General features: G+C 35.7%; 1 protein-coding gene across 1 annotated transcript in view; it reads left to right on the top strand.

Moving 5' to 3' along the window:
• LOC108701790 (carbonic anhydrase-related protein 10) overlaps positions 1-20,756 on the top strand; it is a 178,369-nt gene that overhangs the window by 92,086 nt on the left and 65,527 nt on the right. The window contains exon 4 of the mRNA XM_041576218.1: positions 15,924-16,109. Coding sequence (XP_041432152.1) covers positions 15,924-16,109 — 186 coding nt within the window. The remainder of the gene's footprint in view (positions 1-15,923; positions 16,110-20,756) is intronic.

Genomic DNA, 20,756 nt, shown 5'->3' with positions numbered 1-20,756 from the left:
TTACATTTTCCATACTAAAGCTTTTAGTGCCACCTACAGATTAAATCAAATCTATTATTCAGTATTACAATTGTTCCAGTATAATAGTTTTTATACAAGTCATTAAGGATAACTCATAATTTTGATCTATATTACACCAATTAAGGATGTTTTTTGTTCTACCCAGTTGTAAGAAAAGTAAAGCTTTATTTATGCCGCACTGTTTAACATCATACAAAAGAATAAATATACTGTATGTGTTGTTTCAAACAGACCTTTAAAAACTGTCATTTCATTAAAAATTCTATTCTGTATCTGGTAGCATGGTAACAGAGAATAAGAGATTACAAGTCCCCGCCATCTGTGCAGATTAATGTTTTTGAAAACAAAGCTGCAGATGAAAGGAATGACTTTGAAAATGGTTTTTTTTTTTTGTTACTTTTCTAAAAATAATATACTACTAAATTTTTAGTAATATTGTTATATACTATACATACTCACACATTATATGTGCTTTATATAGGTGAGTGTGTTTGTAAATACTTATATTTATACATTATATCACATCGTATTAACCAGGAAAAGTTTGTATGGACCTGCTATCCAGACTGCTCAGGGTATTCCACCTTTTCTGTAATTTGAAGCTCCGTATATGGTCTACTAAATCATTTAAACATTAAATTAACCTAATAGGATTGTTTTGCCACCAATAAGGATTAATTATATCTTAATTGGGATTGTGTCCAAGGTACTGTTTTATTAATATAAAAGGAAATACATTTAGAATTATTTGCTTAAAATGGAGTCTACTTTGGGAACTTCTGTTTTAGAGTAAAGAAAGGTTCACCTTTATCCCTGATGAATCTGTAACTCCAGAGACAATGCAGCATCTTCTCAGGCATGTAAAGCCATTATTGAAATATCAGCAGCATTCGGGTTGTTAATAGAAGTCATAAAGAAAAACTTCTTGTTGAAAGTATTTTATTACTCATACTGCACCTGCTATCCCTGCTTCCATGCCTATTACATAACTCTCATTAAAAGAATCTTTGCCCAAACTTTTAGATTAAACTATTAAAAATGTAATTCCTAGTCATGCATAAACTCAATTCTGCTGAACAGCTACAATGAAACTTTCTTTTTTGCACTAGATGCTGCAGAAAATGTCAAGGTATAAACATATTTTATATGACTGTATTTTAAAATTGTTCAGAGCTAATATCCCCAGAAAATTATACTCATTTCATTGTAAAACTATTTTCCTGTATTAAAAATTCAGCTTTTTCCCCCCATCACTTCATTGTTCGCACATAACAAAACTGTGAGACAGTGTGATTGCAAACTCAGGCTGTCCTATCTAATTAAAGAGCTATGATCATGGTATTTGGATTGATACTAACTCAGAAACCCCCCGGCTAACTCTATACACAAAAAAGTTTTCTGGCATTTACAACAAATGCAGGACTACTAATGGTCTACTAATGTTTATTCCAATGTGAATTACTTCAACTAATTACTGCCACATCACTGTTTAGGGAGGAATTCTGGTGTCTATGTTCATAAAACAATACAGGTGCCTTGAGGCCACTTCAATAAGGAGAGCAGAGACAATTGTGCCAGATTTCCAGAAATGAGCAAAAGAAAAAGTGAACTATCTATTGAACTAGTAAAACTCAAAGCCCTTCTTTCCTTTGCTCTTTAATACATTATTTAATAGGTCTCCCTGTATGTTCCTGGCCATGTCTTATATTCCTCTCAGAGTCATGGTCTTTTCACATGATCCACACCCACTGTCAGCTTTCATCTTGAAACTACACCCCCAAACAATGCAATATATTGCATGAAACAGTTCATATAAAACCCTGCTTCATGCAAATAAACCATTTTCATAATAATATATACTTATTTTAATAACTAAGGGCCTCTCCCTGGGATCCTTTGATTCATGGTGCCCACAAACAAACCATACATATTAGGTCACATGAGCCAATTTTGTCTTTTGCTTCCACACTTCTTCCTGTTACAGATAGAGCTTATTTATTATTATTATGATTATTTCTGGTCAGGTGATCTCTGAGGAAGCACATAGACAATCCCATAATGAGGGCTCAAGGAAAGAGATGTAAAAGGGCAATATTTACATAAATATTTAATCAAATTTGGTAAGATTCCTCATGATGCCACTTAATATGATTTAAACTATCTGTTGCTTAATATTCATTTTGGGAGTAAAGTTTTCCTTTAAATTACTAAAACTCAATGCTCTTCAATACATTTCCTCACTTGTCTCCCTGAATGTTTCTGGCCATCTCTTATGTTCCTCTCAGAGTCACCGTCATTTCACATGATCCACATTAACTTCTTAAACCTCTTTTTTGCGCTCCTTACCTATGGAATTCCATCCCTAAATTCTTCTGAAGGAACACTTTTCCAGACTCTTTAAATAGAACCTCAGATCCTATCTTTTGAAGCACAAGTTGTCAATTACGCAATACAATAAAGGAATATCATTGGCCTCTTTTGTAGCATACAGTATAAATAGAATTAAGCAGAGGCCAAAAAGAACAGGATTTTCTTTGCATGGCTGCAGAGAACATAAAGAAGGTGGTTAGATCTGCCAGGTACTGTGAAGCTTTTAAAGACCACAGATTTTAAATATTGCATTAAATATCCCAGAGGGGACCGGAGAATTTCCACTGAACTTTGTCTCAGGTGGACATCGGATATTACTTGCTATTCTATTCTATTGAGTTGAAGGCAGAGACCAAGTCTAAACTTAAGCATTGCTCCGAGGGAGTTGCAATGTACCGTAATAATGCTTCAGTTCAGCAGGTTACAACATTTACATATATGATTTATTCATTTTCATAATAGTTCATCTTAAATTGCTGCAGATTTGGTTCCAGCTTAGTGTCCAGGAGGTGCAAGAATTTAATAAAATGGCCCCATCCTGCCATAACTCTGGGAGTAGGATATTCACAATGTATATGTGTCTGCTAATGGGCAGTCAATCTAAAATAATTAAATCAGTGGACATCTGTGGCATAAACATAAGGGATTAGTATTCCCACAGTAATCCAAATGGGATTACCAACTGCGACAAAACAAAATATATTTAGAGGCATGAACAGACACTTGATGCAAATCATGAAGTTCACCTTGGGTTATATAAACAGATGTCAAATTTACACAAATAATTTATGTTTACAAGAAAAGAATATAAAAACATAGGGAATACAAATATTAAAGAGGTTAGACAAAACACCATCATAAATTGACCCTTGGAAAAGTAATGTAGCTACTAAAGCAAATAAAGTTCTGTCTTGCATAAAAAAGGGCATTAACTCAAGGGATGAAAGCATAATTATTCTTCTTTATAGGTCCTTGGTGAGGCCTCATCTGGAGTATGCAGTGCAGTTTTGGACTCCAGTCCTTAAGAGGGATATAAATGAGCTGGAGAGAGTGCAGAGACATTCAACTAAACTGGTTAGAGGGATGGAAGACTTAAATTATGAGGGTAGACTGTCATGGTTGGGGTTATTTTCTTTGGAAAAAAAGGCGCTTGCGAGGGGACATAATTACACTTTACAAGTACATTAGAGGACATTATAGACAAATGGCAGGGGACCTTTTTACCCATAAAGAGGATCACTGTACCAGAGGCCACCCCTTCAGACTAGAAGAAAAGAACTTTCATTTGAAGCAACGTAGGAGGTTCTTTACAGTGAGGACAGTGAGGTTGTGGAATGCACTGCCAGGTGATGTTGTGATGGCTGATTCAGTTAATGCTTTTATGAGTGGCTTGGATGATTTCTTGGACAGACATAATATCATAATATCATAATTTATGTGAAAGTATGGAGGGGTGTGTGTATGGATGCTGGGTTTTCAGTTGGAGGGGTTGAACTTGAACTTTTAGGACAGTTTGGTCTTGGCATCTTAAATATGTATCCCGAATACTCAGGACCAGGGGATTTCCAAATCTTTCCGTTATTTGAATCTCTATTCCTGAAGTCTGCTAAAAAATCATTAAATAAACCCAATAGGAATTTTTTGCCACCAATGTGGATTCATTATATCTTGGTTGAGATCATGTACAAGTTACTGTTTTATTATTACAGAGAAAAAGGATTGTTTGGATAAAGTGGAGTCTATGGGAGCTGACCTTCCAGTAACTCTGAGCTTTCTGGATAACAGATCCATACCTGTATTTGTTTGGCGAGTCCATGAGGACTCCAGACAGGATAGTATCCAGTAGCATGGATAAGCAGATAGGGAAATGGCACACAGACATATATGATCCCCTAATTGTCTCAGGAAGAACAGTGTTGATAATTAAACCTTTCCCCACGTTTTTGCTCATCCCAGTTTACTTGCCTTGTGGAACACTTCACTTTCTTCAGAGGAACTTTAAGGTCAGAGCTCTCAAATGATGCTTAAATTTCATAGGTCAACTGTTTTCCAGTCCAATACTTCTGGGTGGTTGGACATTCAGCTGTTTCTACAGGATGTGCCATTAGCTTGTCAGTGAATTTTACCCATCTGTAATTATTTATGAATCATATTTTTACACATACAGAATTATGTATAAAGTCCTAAAACCTATTTTTTGCTTATGTAATTCAATATGAAAAGTCTCTATAGGAAATGGTCATATGAGGTGACAGAAATATGAACATGTTAATGGAGCAGATTCTGCAATAAATCTGATATTCTGTCCTAATTCTCTATCATCTTCTTTACAAAGTTAGTCAGACAATTCTAAAAGCAAATCCACTAAATCTCCTTTACTAACCGCATTACAGAACCATAACTGACTTTTCTGAATCCAAAATATATCCAATATCATTATTTCCCTTATTCAGTTTCTTTTCCTCTTGAATATCCTGGAGCTTTTTTTCAATAATGATGATAATAGATTTTATCTTTTACAGTATATATTCCCTTATTGGTCCAACAGCATCAGGTCATGCAAGCATTAGCACAGCCCGAAAGTATAAAGGTTGAAAGCTATACAGGTATGGGATCAGTTACCCGGAAACATGTCATCTAGAAATCTCCAAATTACAGAAAGGCCGTCTCCCATAGACGCCATTTTATCCAAATCTAAATTTTTAAGAATTATTTCCTTTTTTCTCTGTAATAATAAAACAGTACCTTGTACTTGATCCAAACTAAGATATAATTAATCCTTATTGGAAGAAAAGACAGCCTATTGGGTTTATTTAAAGTTAACGTGATTTACTAGTAGACAAGGTATGAAGATCCAAATTACGGAAAGATCCGTTATCCTGGAAATCTCCAGGTTCCGAGCATTTTGGATTACAGGTCCCATAACTGTTTAAGAGTGTAACAAATGCAGTCACATATACATGTTCTTAATAAAGCAGGAAATCTGTGCAAATAAAAAAAGATTAGAAGGGAAAAATTGGTCCTTCATAGTATGTTTATTGAAGACCATGTAGATAATTTGTTACTGCAATGTATTACACCATGCATAATTGTTTCAAACTGTTATGATATGAGTGGATATGTGCACTGGGGTTCACCTGGTGGGGTTGAACTTGATGGACAATATTCTTTTTTCTACCCAACTTATCTATATAACTATATAAAATGCTGTAAAAAAAATTATACTATCGAAAAGATTAAGATATGACTATATATTGTAAGTGCATAGGGTTATGAACAGGGAATTCAAGTTCCTATGAGAGGGCTGCTCCCCTTCACCCCCACCCTCATTATTTATAGAAAGAATTGTGTTCAGTTTTAGCTTTTAGGCCATGCGAACCCATCAATATAAGATTGTGTGGAGAAAAATCCATGAAAACAGCGGCAACAAAGTACAGTATAATAAATGAATTATAAAGCTATGACTTATCAGCCCATGTATTAACATTCCCATTTTAGTGGTTTAGATTTTTGAAACCATGACCTCATTTTCTCTAAAATGAGGTCTTTGTGATTTTTATACTTTATAAATTTAAATATTTTTGAGTTTTAGAAAAAAAAATTAAATACCTGAAAAAAATTGAAATTTGAATGTTAGTAAACAGGACTTTTAGTGTGGCTAACAGACCCTCTTACGTCAGGGAACCTGTATAGTATATACTATATTGCAAAATTCCAGAAGTCTGTGGCACATTGTGGCAAACTGTACAATTACCATCATCTCAGCTGCCAGGTCAGAAGGAACTTGAACATGTGTCATTTTTCCGTTTCAGGGATAGGGGATTTCCACTGCACTGCCCAACCCATGCCTACTGTCACTTAAGTCTAGACTAAATGAACTCCATTAATCAGATCAAGATCACGAATGCCTTTAGACAAGTCATAGTACTGTATCCATTATAATGTATTATAAGTACTGTATCCAAATAATGTATTCATTATTTTGGCCCACATATATTTTCAATTATCCTGACCATATTGTACTCCCCTAGTTTAAAAATGTTTATACTCTTCATTATTCACACTTAGGGGCAGATTTATCAAAGGTCGAGGTGAATTTTTGAATGAAAAAAAATTTAATTTCAAGATATTTTTTGTGTATTTATAATATCAGAAAGAAATCGGATTTTGATAACCCCCTTAATATTGTATTATGGACAATGCTATTATAAGTGAAATCAGAATGGCTTTATGATGGACACGATCCTGTCAAACAAATGTAACTGATATTTATAAAGCGGTAAGCAGGAATTTGGACAGTGGGGTTGCAGTAGACGTGATCTACTTGCATTTTATCAAAGTTTTTGGTACAGTGTCAGATATAAACACCTGCTTTCTGCTACTTTTTCATTTAGCCAAATGAAAAACAATACAGGTATGGGATCCCTTCTCTGGAAACCCATTATCTAGTAAGCTCCTAATTACAGAAAGGCCATCTCCCATAAACTCCATTTTAATCAATACAAGTTTTTTTTAAATAATTTCCTTTTTCTCTGTACAGGTATAGGATCCGGTATCCGGAAACCCGTTATCCAGAAAGTTCCGAATTACGGAAAGGCCATCTCCCATAGACTCCATTATAATCAAATAATACAAATTTTTAAAAATGATTTCCTTTTTCTCTGTAATAATAAAACAGTACTTTGTACTTGATCCAAACTAAGATATAATTAATCCTTATTGGAAACAAAACCAGCCTATTGGGTTTATTTAATGTTTACATTTTTTTCTAGTAGACTTAAGGTATGAAGATCTAAATTATGGAAAGACCCGTTACCCGGAAAGCCCCAGGTCCCGAGCATTCTGGATAATAGGTCCCATACCTGTATTAATAAAACAACAGCTTGATATAATTAATTATTATTGGAAGTTGGGTTTAATAAATGTTTAAATGGCTTTTAGTAGACTTATGGTATGGAGATGTGAATTGTGGAAAGACCCCTTATCCGGAAAAAAACCCATGTCCCAAGAATTCTGGAGAACAGGTCCTTTACCTGTATAACATTTACAATATACTTTTATTCCAAATGGTCAGTGTCTCTATTTACATGTATGAATGCAGTCTCACTATCTTGTGCTGTTCTGTGGTAAGTACTGAAGCAATAACAGGAGCTAGATCCTCTCCAGCCAAATCTCCAGGTCCTTGCATGCATTTTTTATAAATCTGTTAATCAGCTGGCTTGGGTTGCATTGCTTCAATGGTCAGAAACAGCATGACACAGACATTTAATGTTTTTTAGTAGCAATTTACAACATAAATTTGAATGTACACTGGAGAGTTGCTGGGCATTATTATTTTCTTTCATTAGGCAAAATATTATTTTCAGGTTTATAGCATTTTATATGAACTATCCTTGGACAGAGTTGAGCTCATCATATTTAATGCCTTTTACTGCACATTGTCTTATAACCAAAGGGGAGCTTTCATAACAGCTCATTTATGTATGATGCTGCTTCCAGATGAGCTGTTTTTATTATTGCCGGTTACTGTGATGTTAAGCAACTAACTGCTGAACTGCAACATATTGTCAAGCTCAAGTTGGACCAACAAAACTGTCACCATTGATATTACCAGACTGTGCATTAGGCTGCTGATTTTTGAAACAGATGTTGGAAGCTGCTGATGTTATCATTGCGTGTACTGGTATTGGCATATTTCATCTTGTTCTGTAGTGCTGCAGCTGTCCGTTCCAACACACTGTACTCGTCACTTTCCAAAGGTTTCTCCTTTCTCTACTTATTAGTATACATTAGCTGTAGCTAAATTTACAGTATTTAATGGATCTCTTTAACCTTATTATGCCATATACAGGTATATACATTTTTTCTCTGTACTGGAGTGCAGCAACCAACGAAATCTAGATGGGTACCTTGCTAGAGTTCTGTTATCCACAATGCACCCAGGAGTCATCCATTTGTACAAGCAGAAGTGCCAGCAGGTGAAAAGTACATCCTTAACCCATGCTCTAGAAATGGTCCCCCTCACACCATTAAGTGACTTTTAATCTGAAGCAAGGTGCACAACTCATCTTGCACTTGCCATGGACAGACACCAGTGCTTCCAATATAGGGGCAAATTCACTAACGGGCGAAAATTCGGCAGAGATGGATTTGCGCACATCACAACACTTCGGCAGACGTAAATTCGCCTGGACAACGCTAATTCACTAAGATCCCAAGTTGCGCACAGGGTACTGAACGCTGGTGAAACGCTCAGCAGTTCGAAGTTACGCTAGCGTTGGCTAATTAGCATACGGCGTGCAGTTAAAGTACAATGGCCGTATATGCTGCAGCAAATACATTACACTACACAAGGCCAGGGAACCTTAATAAAATTATATAAAGTTGTTATAATGTCCTACACATGTGCCCACAGTATAGTTTAGGTGCCATATGTTAGCAAATGTAGGGGGGAAGGAGGGTACCCCAAAAAAAATTTATCTTTTTCAGTCTATCACCCTTTAAATAGGAAAAAACTCCAGTGTTTTTTGGGACTTAAAAAAAATTTCAACTTTTTTTTGAGGAACTCCTATCTACTCTATTGCACTTTGCCTGGTCTGAGGTGGTGAAGGCAAGTCGGGTGATAGAGGTAAAGGTCAGTAAAATCAAAAACTTAAAGTGAATTTGCGTAGAATATCTCCTTGGTGAAATTACGCCAGCTACCATTAGTAAATCAGCGAAGTGCCGAAATGACATCACGCTGTGCTCCATTTATGGGTTTTAAAATTTTCTTAATAAAAGCGATGGTTTTAACACCGCTGGTGCTCCGTGATTGAGGATTTTCTTTTATATCCATGTTATACGCTCACTGACACATTAATGGTTATTAAATTCAAATAGCATGTTCATCTGCATAGACTTTAATTGGAAATACATGGCAAATATATTGTTAACAATATGATTATCTACAATGCTTTTGTCACAAAGAGCTGCACAGGACATGCGTCATTTACTTACCACGCTGCCAACTCCAGTTTGACTCTGAATGGAAAGTCGGACCAGTTTATGGATCAGTTAAAGAAAGAACTTTCTGTAGCTTTGTATCTTCTCACTTAACTAATGTATCCTCCAGTACAACACTTCATGGATGTAATGCCTCAACTTCACAGCTCATTTCAACTTTACTTCAAAATGAAACCACCTTTGTTCTAAGCTTCTTATCTTCTTTTGGAAAGATCTGCCGGTGAATAAGGCACTGGGGATATTAGTTTATGATCCCATAAATATATTTGTACATAGTTAAGATAACACCTCCTAAGCTCCTTTTCTTCAATGTAAATTAAATTTTGAACAGTCCTTCTTTATAACTAAGTTCTGTATATTTATCAACTCCCTAGTCTTTTTCTGTTTTAGTGATGCCCCTTTTGAGACCAAAACTGTGGCCTTACCAGTGCTTCTTAAAGCAGCTTCGGTCACCTACTTTCAACCTATAACATTTTAATACTCAACAGTTCTTCCTGGCACTTGCTGCTGTTGATTGGAGTTACTTGCTAAAGCTACATTTATTTTCAAAAACCTCTTCAAGTTCTTTCTTCTTTAAGGATTTATCTTAGTACTATTATGTGTTAAAGTAGCCTGACTATTTTAAAACCCAAATGCATAATCTTAGATTTAATAACGCTGAATGTCAGCTGCTTTTTTAATGTTCGTGCCACCAGTCAAGACTGACCCGTAAGTATGAGCTTCTTTATAAATTGTATTGATTTCAAGTAGCATATGTCTATAGAGTCTGAAAAAACACAAACTATAAACACAAACATGTATAACCTCTGCGTGTTTAATCAAATGTTTCATTTCAAGGACACTGCTGTGAAAGTGCAAAATTCAGGCTCATCAGGGTCTGGTGTCTTATTTCATTATCAACTACAACATTGATGCCATTAGGGGAAAAAAAACACTGAATGACTGTAAATCTGCACAAAAAGCTTTGAAGACATTTACCATGCAGAATACTTTAGAGTATATAAGCATTATTTTGCGGCAACTTCTTTCCACAACGTACATTGGAGTCTATTTGGCAATGGAAAGATGTGGAATTTCATCACAAATCCATACCTGGTTAAAAATCTAGCCACAAATAAGTATCTGGCGAGAATTTTAGCTCATCACTGCACATACATATAAATTATGTAATTAAAATTTATATTCACAAGTATACATAAACACTAAATGGCAGCTTGGCTTTAACTATCATTGTATATATATTGTTTGTTCAAAAAGACATCCAAGCTCCTGTTAAAGGCAATAAGGGAATGTACAACAACATCCGTAAAGGTGTCCCACAGCCTCACAACCCTCACAGTGAATGATTACTTGTATTGCTTCGGTGACAATTCTTTTACAAATCAAAAAGGGTGACTCTTTTCTCGTCTTTAATGTGTAAAAATATATTTCCCACTGTCTGTCTATAATGTACTTTAACTTATTTATAGAAAGTAACACGTGCTCTTGAAAGCTCATAACTGCAAAGTCAGTTATCAAATATAATTAACAAATTGAGGGAGGCCAGAACACAATTCCATTTAATAAAAAAAAATCAGTAAGAAACCTAGTACAGATTTCAAACTTACAGATCTAGAATTGCCATTTTTCAGGACAGTCATTACATCAATTTTAGGTGAGGGTGTCTCAGAGAGCATCCTTTTTCCCCAATCGAAGTCTTTTCGTTTTACATTCTGTAAGTAGTATTCAAAAATAAAAACTAATTTACACAAAAATCCCTGGTGCAGCAGATTAAAAATGAAAAGAAGATTTTTTTTCACTTATTCCTTTCCTGGCCCTAATTTGCAAAAGCAAATTAGGATTCAAATTTGGTTCGGTATTCGGCTGAATCTTTCACCAAGGATTTGGGGATTCGGCCAAATCCCAAATAGTGGATTCGGTGCATCCCTAACATTCGCCAGTACAAAAATAGCAACTAAAGATGAGCTCCTTCATAAAATGTATTAATTTCAAGTAGAATATGTCCAAAGAGGCTACAAGAAACACAAACTGTGGCACAAAAGACTGAATGCAAGCATGGTTTCATCAAATATAGCATTTCTGGGACACCTCTGTGAAAGTGCAAAATTTAGACTCATTAGGGTCAGGTATTTGGTATTCCATGATCACAGGCCTATTTTAGCCAACTTCTACCTGCCCTCCTTTGATGGTTCATTGAGTCACTACCTTGTTCTGGCCCATTACTCTTGGGTTCCTTTGTTTCAGAGTTTTTGAGTAAGTCCATACCCGCTTATCCCTACATACTTGATGTTTTGACCTCTGGCCTGTTTATACAAACTTATTGTGGAATTACCTTCAGTCTGCTATTACTCATTTGATAATCTTTATGTGTTCTCTCGTAGACTCATTCATTGCCCATAGATACTTCCTCCTGGTTATTTAAATCACCTTAAAGGGGAAAGCCACAAAAACATAGGCTTTTTGAAAAGTAACATCATTTCAATCAACTTTGCAATGTACATCAATTAAAAAATATGCAGACCTTTCATGATTTTTAATGGTTTCTGACAGTTCCCTAAGCCTAGCCCCCTGCTCTTCTGACAATCTTTCTGACTACTTTGCTGAGCTGGCTGACTACTGTTACTTTGGATGAACAGCCATCTGCCCTCAGCCTGCATCCTCCAAACCTCATAATTCCCTGCACACGTGATTTCAATAAGGAATGGAACATCACAGTGCAATGCATTGTGGGTTATGTAGTTCCTGCATGCTGTTTGTAAGCTGTGAAGAAGTTGTTACAATTTGTAACATCAGTGTTTTAGCCCCTCCTTCCTTGACAGGATTTAGAATGATGCAGAAAGAGAAGAACTGTTAAACAGCATAGAAAATGGCATTTATTCATACTTTTTGAAGCAGGTAACTGTAATGGGTATATTAGGGCTTCTGTGTTGTGTGGGCCTCTTTGTCAAATTTTGGTTTGGAAGTCAGAGTTCCACTATAACATGTATACATGAGGGTATACAGCACACAGCATCCTATCTGCCTGGTTTATTGAAATATGCGTAAAATCATCAGTACTTCCGTACATATGACCTCCCCCACACTTGACGCGTTACGTGGCATCTAGCCACTTCCTCAGAAGCATATGCTTCAGGTCATATCCATATATGTACTGAAGTACTGATGATTTTACGCATGTTTCAATAAAGAAGGTTTGATTTTTCCTAAATCACTGTGTGCTCCATATCGCAATTGCTAATTACATGTTAAATACGTCTGGAAAATAAATACGTATGTCTAATATGTTGCAGCACAGGTGTTGAGAAGGACCCGTGGACACAAGTGGGTGAGTGCACACTATTTGAAACCATCACAATTGATTCCTATCTGCCTGGCAAATACTTGTGGCTGTTTCCGACAGGTTCTGATTGGTGTGTTACACCCATTTTAGTATGGAATTAAGCCTCTTTCAAAAAATATTTTGAATAGTGCTTGCCTTTACTAGTTTCATCAAATCGTATTACATCAACATGTGTTTACTTTAAGCAGTTTTCTATTAACAGCAGCCAATAGGCCTATGCTTGCCAAGCAGGCCAGAGATAGATACAAGGAGATTCATGAAAGCCAGTCCAAAATTAGTATTAATGCCGATTCCAACTAAAAAATATACACACTGGCACAAATATTCACTAAGCTGTACAAAAATTATTTGGAAAATAATCTAATTTATACAGACAAAACAGGCTCTATTTAAGAATTTGGCACATAAGGCCACTCTTTTTTGTGAAGGGAATGATAAAATGTTTTCCTTCTGTGTCAAATATAAATATCTTGAGGAATCAATCCCCAAAATATATATATCTGATCAACAATTTCCCTGGGTTTTGGAAGCACAGCATTTTTGTTAGTGTACAATGGGCAAGTTGAGATGCATATAAGGGCATAATTTAAGCCTGGGAGTGAGGCAAAATATTAGGGCTTACATTTGCAGACTAGTACTTGGATATAGCACAGAGGGGTTGAATTTAAAACTTGTATCAACCCAAATTAAATTCTAAACTATAAAAATATCTTTAAGGTCTAACTTTTAAACCAAATAAGACAGGAATATTGTCCTTGTTTAAGAAGTTTGTATCTCATTTATTTACAAATCCATACCAGCTGTATACATCCAATGGTGCAGGGCTGCATACTAATAAAATCAGTGCACAAACCAATAAATACCTATGGCAGGAAACTAATTGGCAGTTGGGAAGCTATATACCTCAAGAATCCATAATGTCTAATACAGTTTACAACATGCATCCAATCGCTAATAATTTTTTACTAATGAGACAAGCAGTGGACATGTAAGGCATGTGTGTCAAGAATTCAGCAATAATGTGTCCCTGTAGTGGCAAATCCTAGATTTAAAGTGGTTGTTCACGTTCCAAACACTCTTCTCAGTTCAGTTGTTTTCAGATTGTTCACCAGAATTTTTTATTTTTTTATTGCTGTGTGTTTTATTTTTGACCATGTTTCCAGAATTGAGCGTTTAATGTTCTCGTGTCTTTAAAATTCAATATTAGAAAAGTCACAAAAAGAAATCAACTGGAAAAAAGGATTTCTTTCTGGTGAAATATCTGAACTGAATAAAACATTTTCACCTTAAAAGAGGTGATTTGGAGCTGATTTATCCAAATCATTCCAATCAACTCCATTTTTTATAATTTGGATCTCATCAAAGTCTTAACGTCACCTAAACTGAATCGAAATATCATTGCATGTTGGATCTTTTATTATACAGTGCTGGTTTTAAAGAACCATGGTTTCTTTCTTCAATCTCATTAAGGCCAGGTACCAGTAATGTAGTGAACAACGGCCTCTATAAACTTGCTTCTAGATACCACTGGTGCTTGGTTATTTATGTAACTAGCTGAGATTTAGTCTGTTGCTTATGTTCTGAAGCTCCTGTGTTCCTGATGCCCTTTCTCATTCCCAAGTCTTGCCTATTCCTTGTCTACTGTGGATTTCTTTATAGTTACATCAGTTAGCGTAACTAGTGTTTAAGAAAATCTTAAACATTTGACTTTGATAAATTGGCCTCCCCATGCCAGTTTCCAAAACTGCAATACCAATTCAAGTTAAGGATTTAGATATCAATAAAAAACAAAATTATTTTATTATTCCCCAAGTCAATGCCTTTATTCCATACAGGAGAGTACCGTAGCTTTTAGTACCTACACAAAAAAATAATCGTCAGGAAGCCAAAGTATTCTAATGAAGAAACCACATGAGAGTTTGGGAATTCTTGTGTGTTTTTATACACAGTTTGAAGTTTCATCTTTTCGTAATTAACTGACCTGAACCTTGCTAATTAGCTCCTAATGCCCTTATAGTGCCATAATGCCTTTGAGATTAGTCAACAAGGGGTGTACTCTAGCAACAAAGGGGGCATGTTACGAAGTTATACAAATGCTCTACCACCATCAACCCCCCAAAACATTATTGGCATAGGTATTTCCTTGCACTGCCGACCATGCTGCAGGGAAATGTCAGTTTTCAGTAGCTTTTTAATTGTATCACCTTAGTATTAAATGCCGTTCTTTCTTGGTAGCCAGGAAACAAAGGGAAAAAAATCTTAAATTAAAGTATATGAATATGATATAAGAGATAAATAGCCTTCACAGATCAAGCCAAATTCATAACTAATGATGGGATTAGATCAGATGCATTGTATAAAGGTTATAGAGGATAAGCAAGCTCAGGTTTATTGCAATATATTTCAATGATTTATAAAGATTCACAGAAAACATCTTACATAACATTTTATTAATATTACTTTAGATGCTAAATTGTACAAGAACATTTGCCAATCGGGAATTAGCTTTGAACGTGAAAATGAATGAAAAAATCTGATGGTTGCCATGGTTAACTGCAGAGGTCAATGTAGTACTTTGGTAACCACTAACCAGGAGGCATATGATATATAGTATATAGCGTATATATAAATAAACTCTCTGATGCTTTATTTACTAATAGGTTCTACCAGCAGACACAAGGGCATCCTCTGGGATTTAAAGAAAGGAGCCTGCAAAAAGGGTTGTTTTTTGTTTTTGTTTTTATAGTGAGAGCTCAGAAGTTGTGCAGTTCTCTCCCTGAAATGGTTGTACTGACTGATACATTGGATAGCTTTGAGAAGGGGTTGGATGACTTAAGTAAGTGAGAAAATACAGGCTTACTGGAATACAATCCAACAAAGTTGATCCAGGGACTGATCCAGTTGCCATCATTTAGTCAGGAAGGACTTTTTCTTCCAGTCTTCTTCTGTATCAACTGGCAGTTAGGCAGATTTAATTTGGCAATGAGTTTAAACTTGATGGGCATGGGTCTTTTTTGTAACCATTGTTTGTGTTAGTTTTCCATGTGTACTATTTGAAGCGTTCCAAATTGTTTTTAGGAAAACATGTAAAGAGTTACTGTATAAAAAATAACGATTAGCATGATATAAAGTAAATCGTTTCAGTGGTTTATTGGTGACGCTCTCTTTTTTCTATCTGTTCATCTTGTAGGTGAGTGGGACAATGTACAACACCGGAAGGCATGTATCACTTAGACTGGACAAGGAGCATTTAGTAAATATATCTGGTGGGCCATTAACATATAGTCATCGCTTAGAGGAGATCCGGTTACATTTTGGAAGTGAAGATGGCCAAGGGTCAGAACACCTTCTGAACGGACAAGCATTTTCTGGAGAGGTAAGGGTCCCTTCTTTTTTTTATTTGAAGATCTTCTGCACCTACTCCAAAGTCCAGCCTTATGATATGGAGACTTCTCTGTTAAACATAATTTCTTTGCTAAGGATTATTTCAGAAATAACTGTATATTCTCCCTCTATTTCGAGAATTTACAGAAACATGACAGCAAGCACACTAGTATGGCATGGTTTTATGGATTAAGGCTGTACCACAATAACTTTTTGGGTTCTTAAACAAACAAGTGCCAGTCAGTGTTTTTATATGATATAGCCTGTCAAGATAATGCACCGGGCACTTTAATACATTTACCATTCAACTAAATGGAAGGGAGCATTTTGTTCCTGGATCGGAGAATGCTCCATTATACATAAACCATCCCTACACTGCTCCTTAAATGAGCAATACAATGTAAGCTTATAAAAGGGCAATCAGAACTTTTAGTCTTACAGCTCCAGCCATATTGATTTCATACCATCAAGTAGACTGCTGGTGAATCTAATCAAAGAACAACACTTCTATATTTGACCATGCCATTAATCCAACCAGTATTTTGCAAAGAAAAAACTGTTTAGTATAGTATACACTGATGATGCAAATGTACAGCCATGATTAAAATCTTTTAAAAAAATTGTTAATTCTACTTTTAGGTGATTATTTATCAAAGGTCGAGTTTGTGAGGTCTACCTCGAATAAACTCACAACTCGAATGATTGCTTATTTATGAAAAACCTGAATGTAAAAAACTCATTTGAATGCAGTCAGGGAGAAAAACTCGAACTTATCAATGCAAAAAAAAAAAACTTTGGATTGATCGAGTTTTCGAGTGAAAACAACTGTAAAAAACCTGAAAATCATGAAGGTAAACATCTTTAAATGGTACATGGAACCCCTGCCATTGACTTCTACATGACCTAACAGGTTTTAGCTGAAGTATTTTCAGATTCCGGTTTTTAGCAGCTTTGGGGAATTATATATTTTAAAAATGTATTTTTTTATCTCGAAAAAGTTGAGTTTTTAGTGAAAAAACTTGGGCAAAACACAATAATAAATGCACAGTACTATGCAATTATGTAGATATACAGTGTGTCCCCATTGTTTAGTACTTTCCACAAGCTAGAGCATACAGGATGGAGAATCTAAGTAAATCCAATCAAGTATTTTACCAGTTTCATTGACCTACACGATTAAGGTCTATGGCTGAGTTTTTAGAATGAGTCACTCCATCAATTAGTAACTAGCTGCTAGACATTGCAGTCCATGACTTAAATGAAAGCACAGACATGCTCTATTGACACTATTGTTTTGTGTTGGTATATTCACCTGCACTGACAAGAGTGCTTTGGAAGAAGCAAAGGAGGATAAATGGAGAAAGGAAGAAAAGTGGCTACAGTGGTGTGAAAAACTATTTGCCCCCTTCCTTATTTCTTATTCTTTTGCATGTTTGTCACACTTAAATGTTTCTGCTCATCAAAAACCGTTAACTATTAGTCAAAGATAACATAATTGAACACAAAATGCAGTTTTTAAATGAAGGTTTACGTTATTAAGGGAGAAAAAAAACTCCAAATCTACATGGGCCTGTGTGAAAAAGTGATTGCCCCCCCTTGTTAAAAAATACCTTAACTGTGGTTTATCACATCTGAGTTCAATTTCAAAGGTTATAAAGCCATTTCTAAAGCTTTGGGACTCCAGCGAACCACAGTGAGAGCCATTATCCACAAATGGCAAAAACATGGAACAGTGGTGAACCTTCCCAGGAGTGGCCGGCCGACCAAAATTACCCCAAGAGCGCAGAGACAACTCATCCAAGAGGCCACAAAAGACCCCAGGACAACATCTAAAGAACTGCAGGCCTCACTTGCCTCAATTAAGGTCAGTGTTCACGACTCCACCATAAGAAAGAGACTGAGCAAAAACGGCCTGCATGGCAGATTTCCAAGGCGCAAACCACTTTTAAGCAAAAAGAACATTAAGGCTCGTCTCAATTTTGCTAAAAAAACATCTCAATGATTGCCAAGACTTTTGGGAAAATACCTTGTGGACCGACGAGACAAAAGTTGAACTTTTTGGAAGGTGCGCATCCCGTTACATCTGGCGTAAAAGTAACACAGCATTTCAGAAAAAGAACATCATACCAACAGTAAAATATGGTGGTGGTAGTGTGATGGTCTGGGCTTGTTTTGCTGCTTCAGGACCTGGAAGACTTGCTGTGATAGATGGAACCATGAATTCTACTGTCTACCAAAAAATCCTGAAGAAGAATGTCCGGCCATCTGTTCGTCAACTGAAGCTGAAGCGATCTTGGGTGCTGCAGCAGGACAATGACCCAAAACACACCAGCAAATCCACCTCTGAATGGCTGAAGAAAAACAAAATGAAGACTTTGGAGTGGCCTAGTCAAAGTCCTGACCTGAATCCTATTGAGATGTTGTGGCATGACCTTAAAAAGGCGGTTCATGCTAGAAAACCCTCAAATAAAGCTGAATTACAACAATTCTGCAAAGATGAGTGGGCCAAAATTCCTCCAGATCGCTGTAAAAGACTCGTTGCAAGTTATCGCAAACGCTTGAATGCAGTTATTGCTGCAATCAAGGGTGGCCCAATCAAGGGTGGCCCAACCAGTTATTGGGTTCAGGGGGCAATTACTTTTTCACACAGGTTTGGATTTCTTTTCTCCCTAAATAATAAAAACCCTCATTAACTGCATTTTGTGTTTACTTGTGTTATCTTTGACTAATAGTTAAATGTGTTTGATGATCAGAAACATTTTGTGTGACAAACATGCAAAAGAATAAGAAATCAGGAAGGGGGCAAATAGTTTTTCACACCACTGTATATACAGAAAGGAAAAAAACTTCAAACAAAAACACAAAGAGAAAGATACCCTGCAAAAACAAAATTAATACACACACCATTAATTTATATACAGAGGGAAAATACCTAAAACTTTGTCTTTTTAAATGGAATTACATCTGTGTAATCATAAAAAATATAAATTGGTCTACCGAAACGGAAACAAATGATCATTAAACATCCCTAAAGAACAGTGCAGAGGCTGGCAATATGCAGAATTAACTTATTAAATTTTTGCTTCTCTATTTGCAGTAGAATTGCCATTGGTTTTGAAGTACAAGAGTATTACATTTGTAATTGCCTGGATCCGCCACTGAGCAAGAAGCACCTGGCCTAGAAGCAGAATAAAAGCCTTTTATGAACCCTGTAATTTGTTACTACATATATAGTGATATAGTGGCAAATTTTCACACTTCACGACCCGTGAATGTTTTTGTGAAACGGCTGCAAAAATTCTCCATGGAAAATTCACCACGACAAAAAACAAAAATTTCAATGTTTTTTTTTTATTATTTGTCTTCACTGACCCCATCTAAAAAACAAATGCTCTGTAAGGCTACATATTTTTTTGTCATTGCTACTTTTTATTACTCTCCTTTTTATCGGCCCCTCTTCTATTTATATTCCAGTCTCTTATTTAAATCAATGCATGGTTCCTGGGGTAATTCGAACGCTAGCGACTAGATTGCTGAAAATGCAAATAGGAGAGCTACTGAATAAAAAGCTAAATAGCTCAAAAAATACTTAAAAAACTAAAACCAAATTGTCTCAGAAGATCACTCTCTTCATCATACTAAAAGTTAAAGGTGGACAACCCCTTTAAGCTCACGCACTTACATATACTGGTATTGATTTTTTTTCTCTCTGGTTCCGGATTCCCAAAAGAAACTACTGAACTGTTGAGTGATTTTTAAAGTAAACTTTTTTTTATTAATTTATGCTGCTGTCTCGTAATATGAAATAATTGACTTCCATGCATATAATTGTTTATGCTCTTTATAAATATTTTGGCCTTATAGGGCAATAAATATATCTGTGTATATAATAATTATTGATCTTTTTTTTTTAATCTAACCCTGTTTTAACTTGATTAAAACAAGGTGGTGATGTGTAAAAATCTGACTTATATGTGTATTTCTCCTACAGGGCCACAATAATTTTGAATGTATATTTTAGAAAATGACCAGTGTTTTGACAAATTTTCCTTTTTTTTTTCAAAAAAACACCAGACTTCACAACCACAGGGCAGCATTTGTAGACTTCTTTGTTGGGTGTTTAGTTCTCTTTTGATACTGATGCAGTTCCGTAGGCAGCAAAGAAATGTTCTCAAATTCATTTTACACAATACATATTGCCTATAACAGAAATTTGCAATGTACGTTGGAGGCAGAGTTAGGAATTACAAGTCATTTATAGTTGAGTGACACATTTTGCATATCTGCGGACTAGCAAATTACAGGCAGCATACATGTTTTTAAATGGAAATCGATTCAATTGGTAATGAGAGGCTGCTTTTCAAGAGTCTATGCAGTCAGGCTGAGAAAGCCTCATTTTAATTACAAAGGTTATCTAAGCTCGAGTTTGACAGAAAAGTTGAATCTTACTAGTATAAATGATCAGCAGAAACCTGAACTAGAAAATGTTGACTTTCAACAGAAAGACGTTGGAAGTAGGAAAAATCTATGATGTTGCCGAGACTTTAATAGAGTATAAAGTGGATCACACTCAAAGGAATTCTTCTTTAGAGGTTGTCACATAGCTCTTTCTAATGAACCAACAAGGAGCAGAACAAGG

This window comes from Xenopus laevis, chromosome 9_10L (assembly GCF_017654675.1).
Source record: "Xenopus laevis strain J_2021 chromosome 9_10L, Xenopus_laevis_v10.1, whole genome shotgun sequence".
Classification (NCBI taxonomy): Eukaryota; Metazoa; Chordata; class Amphibia; order Anura; family Pipidae; genus Xenopus; species Xenopus laevis.
Note: the sequence above shows the minus strand (reverse complement) of the source record. Positions and strands in the feature narration are given on the sequence as shown.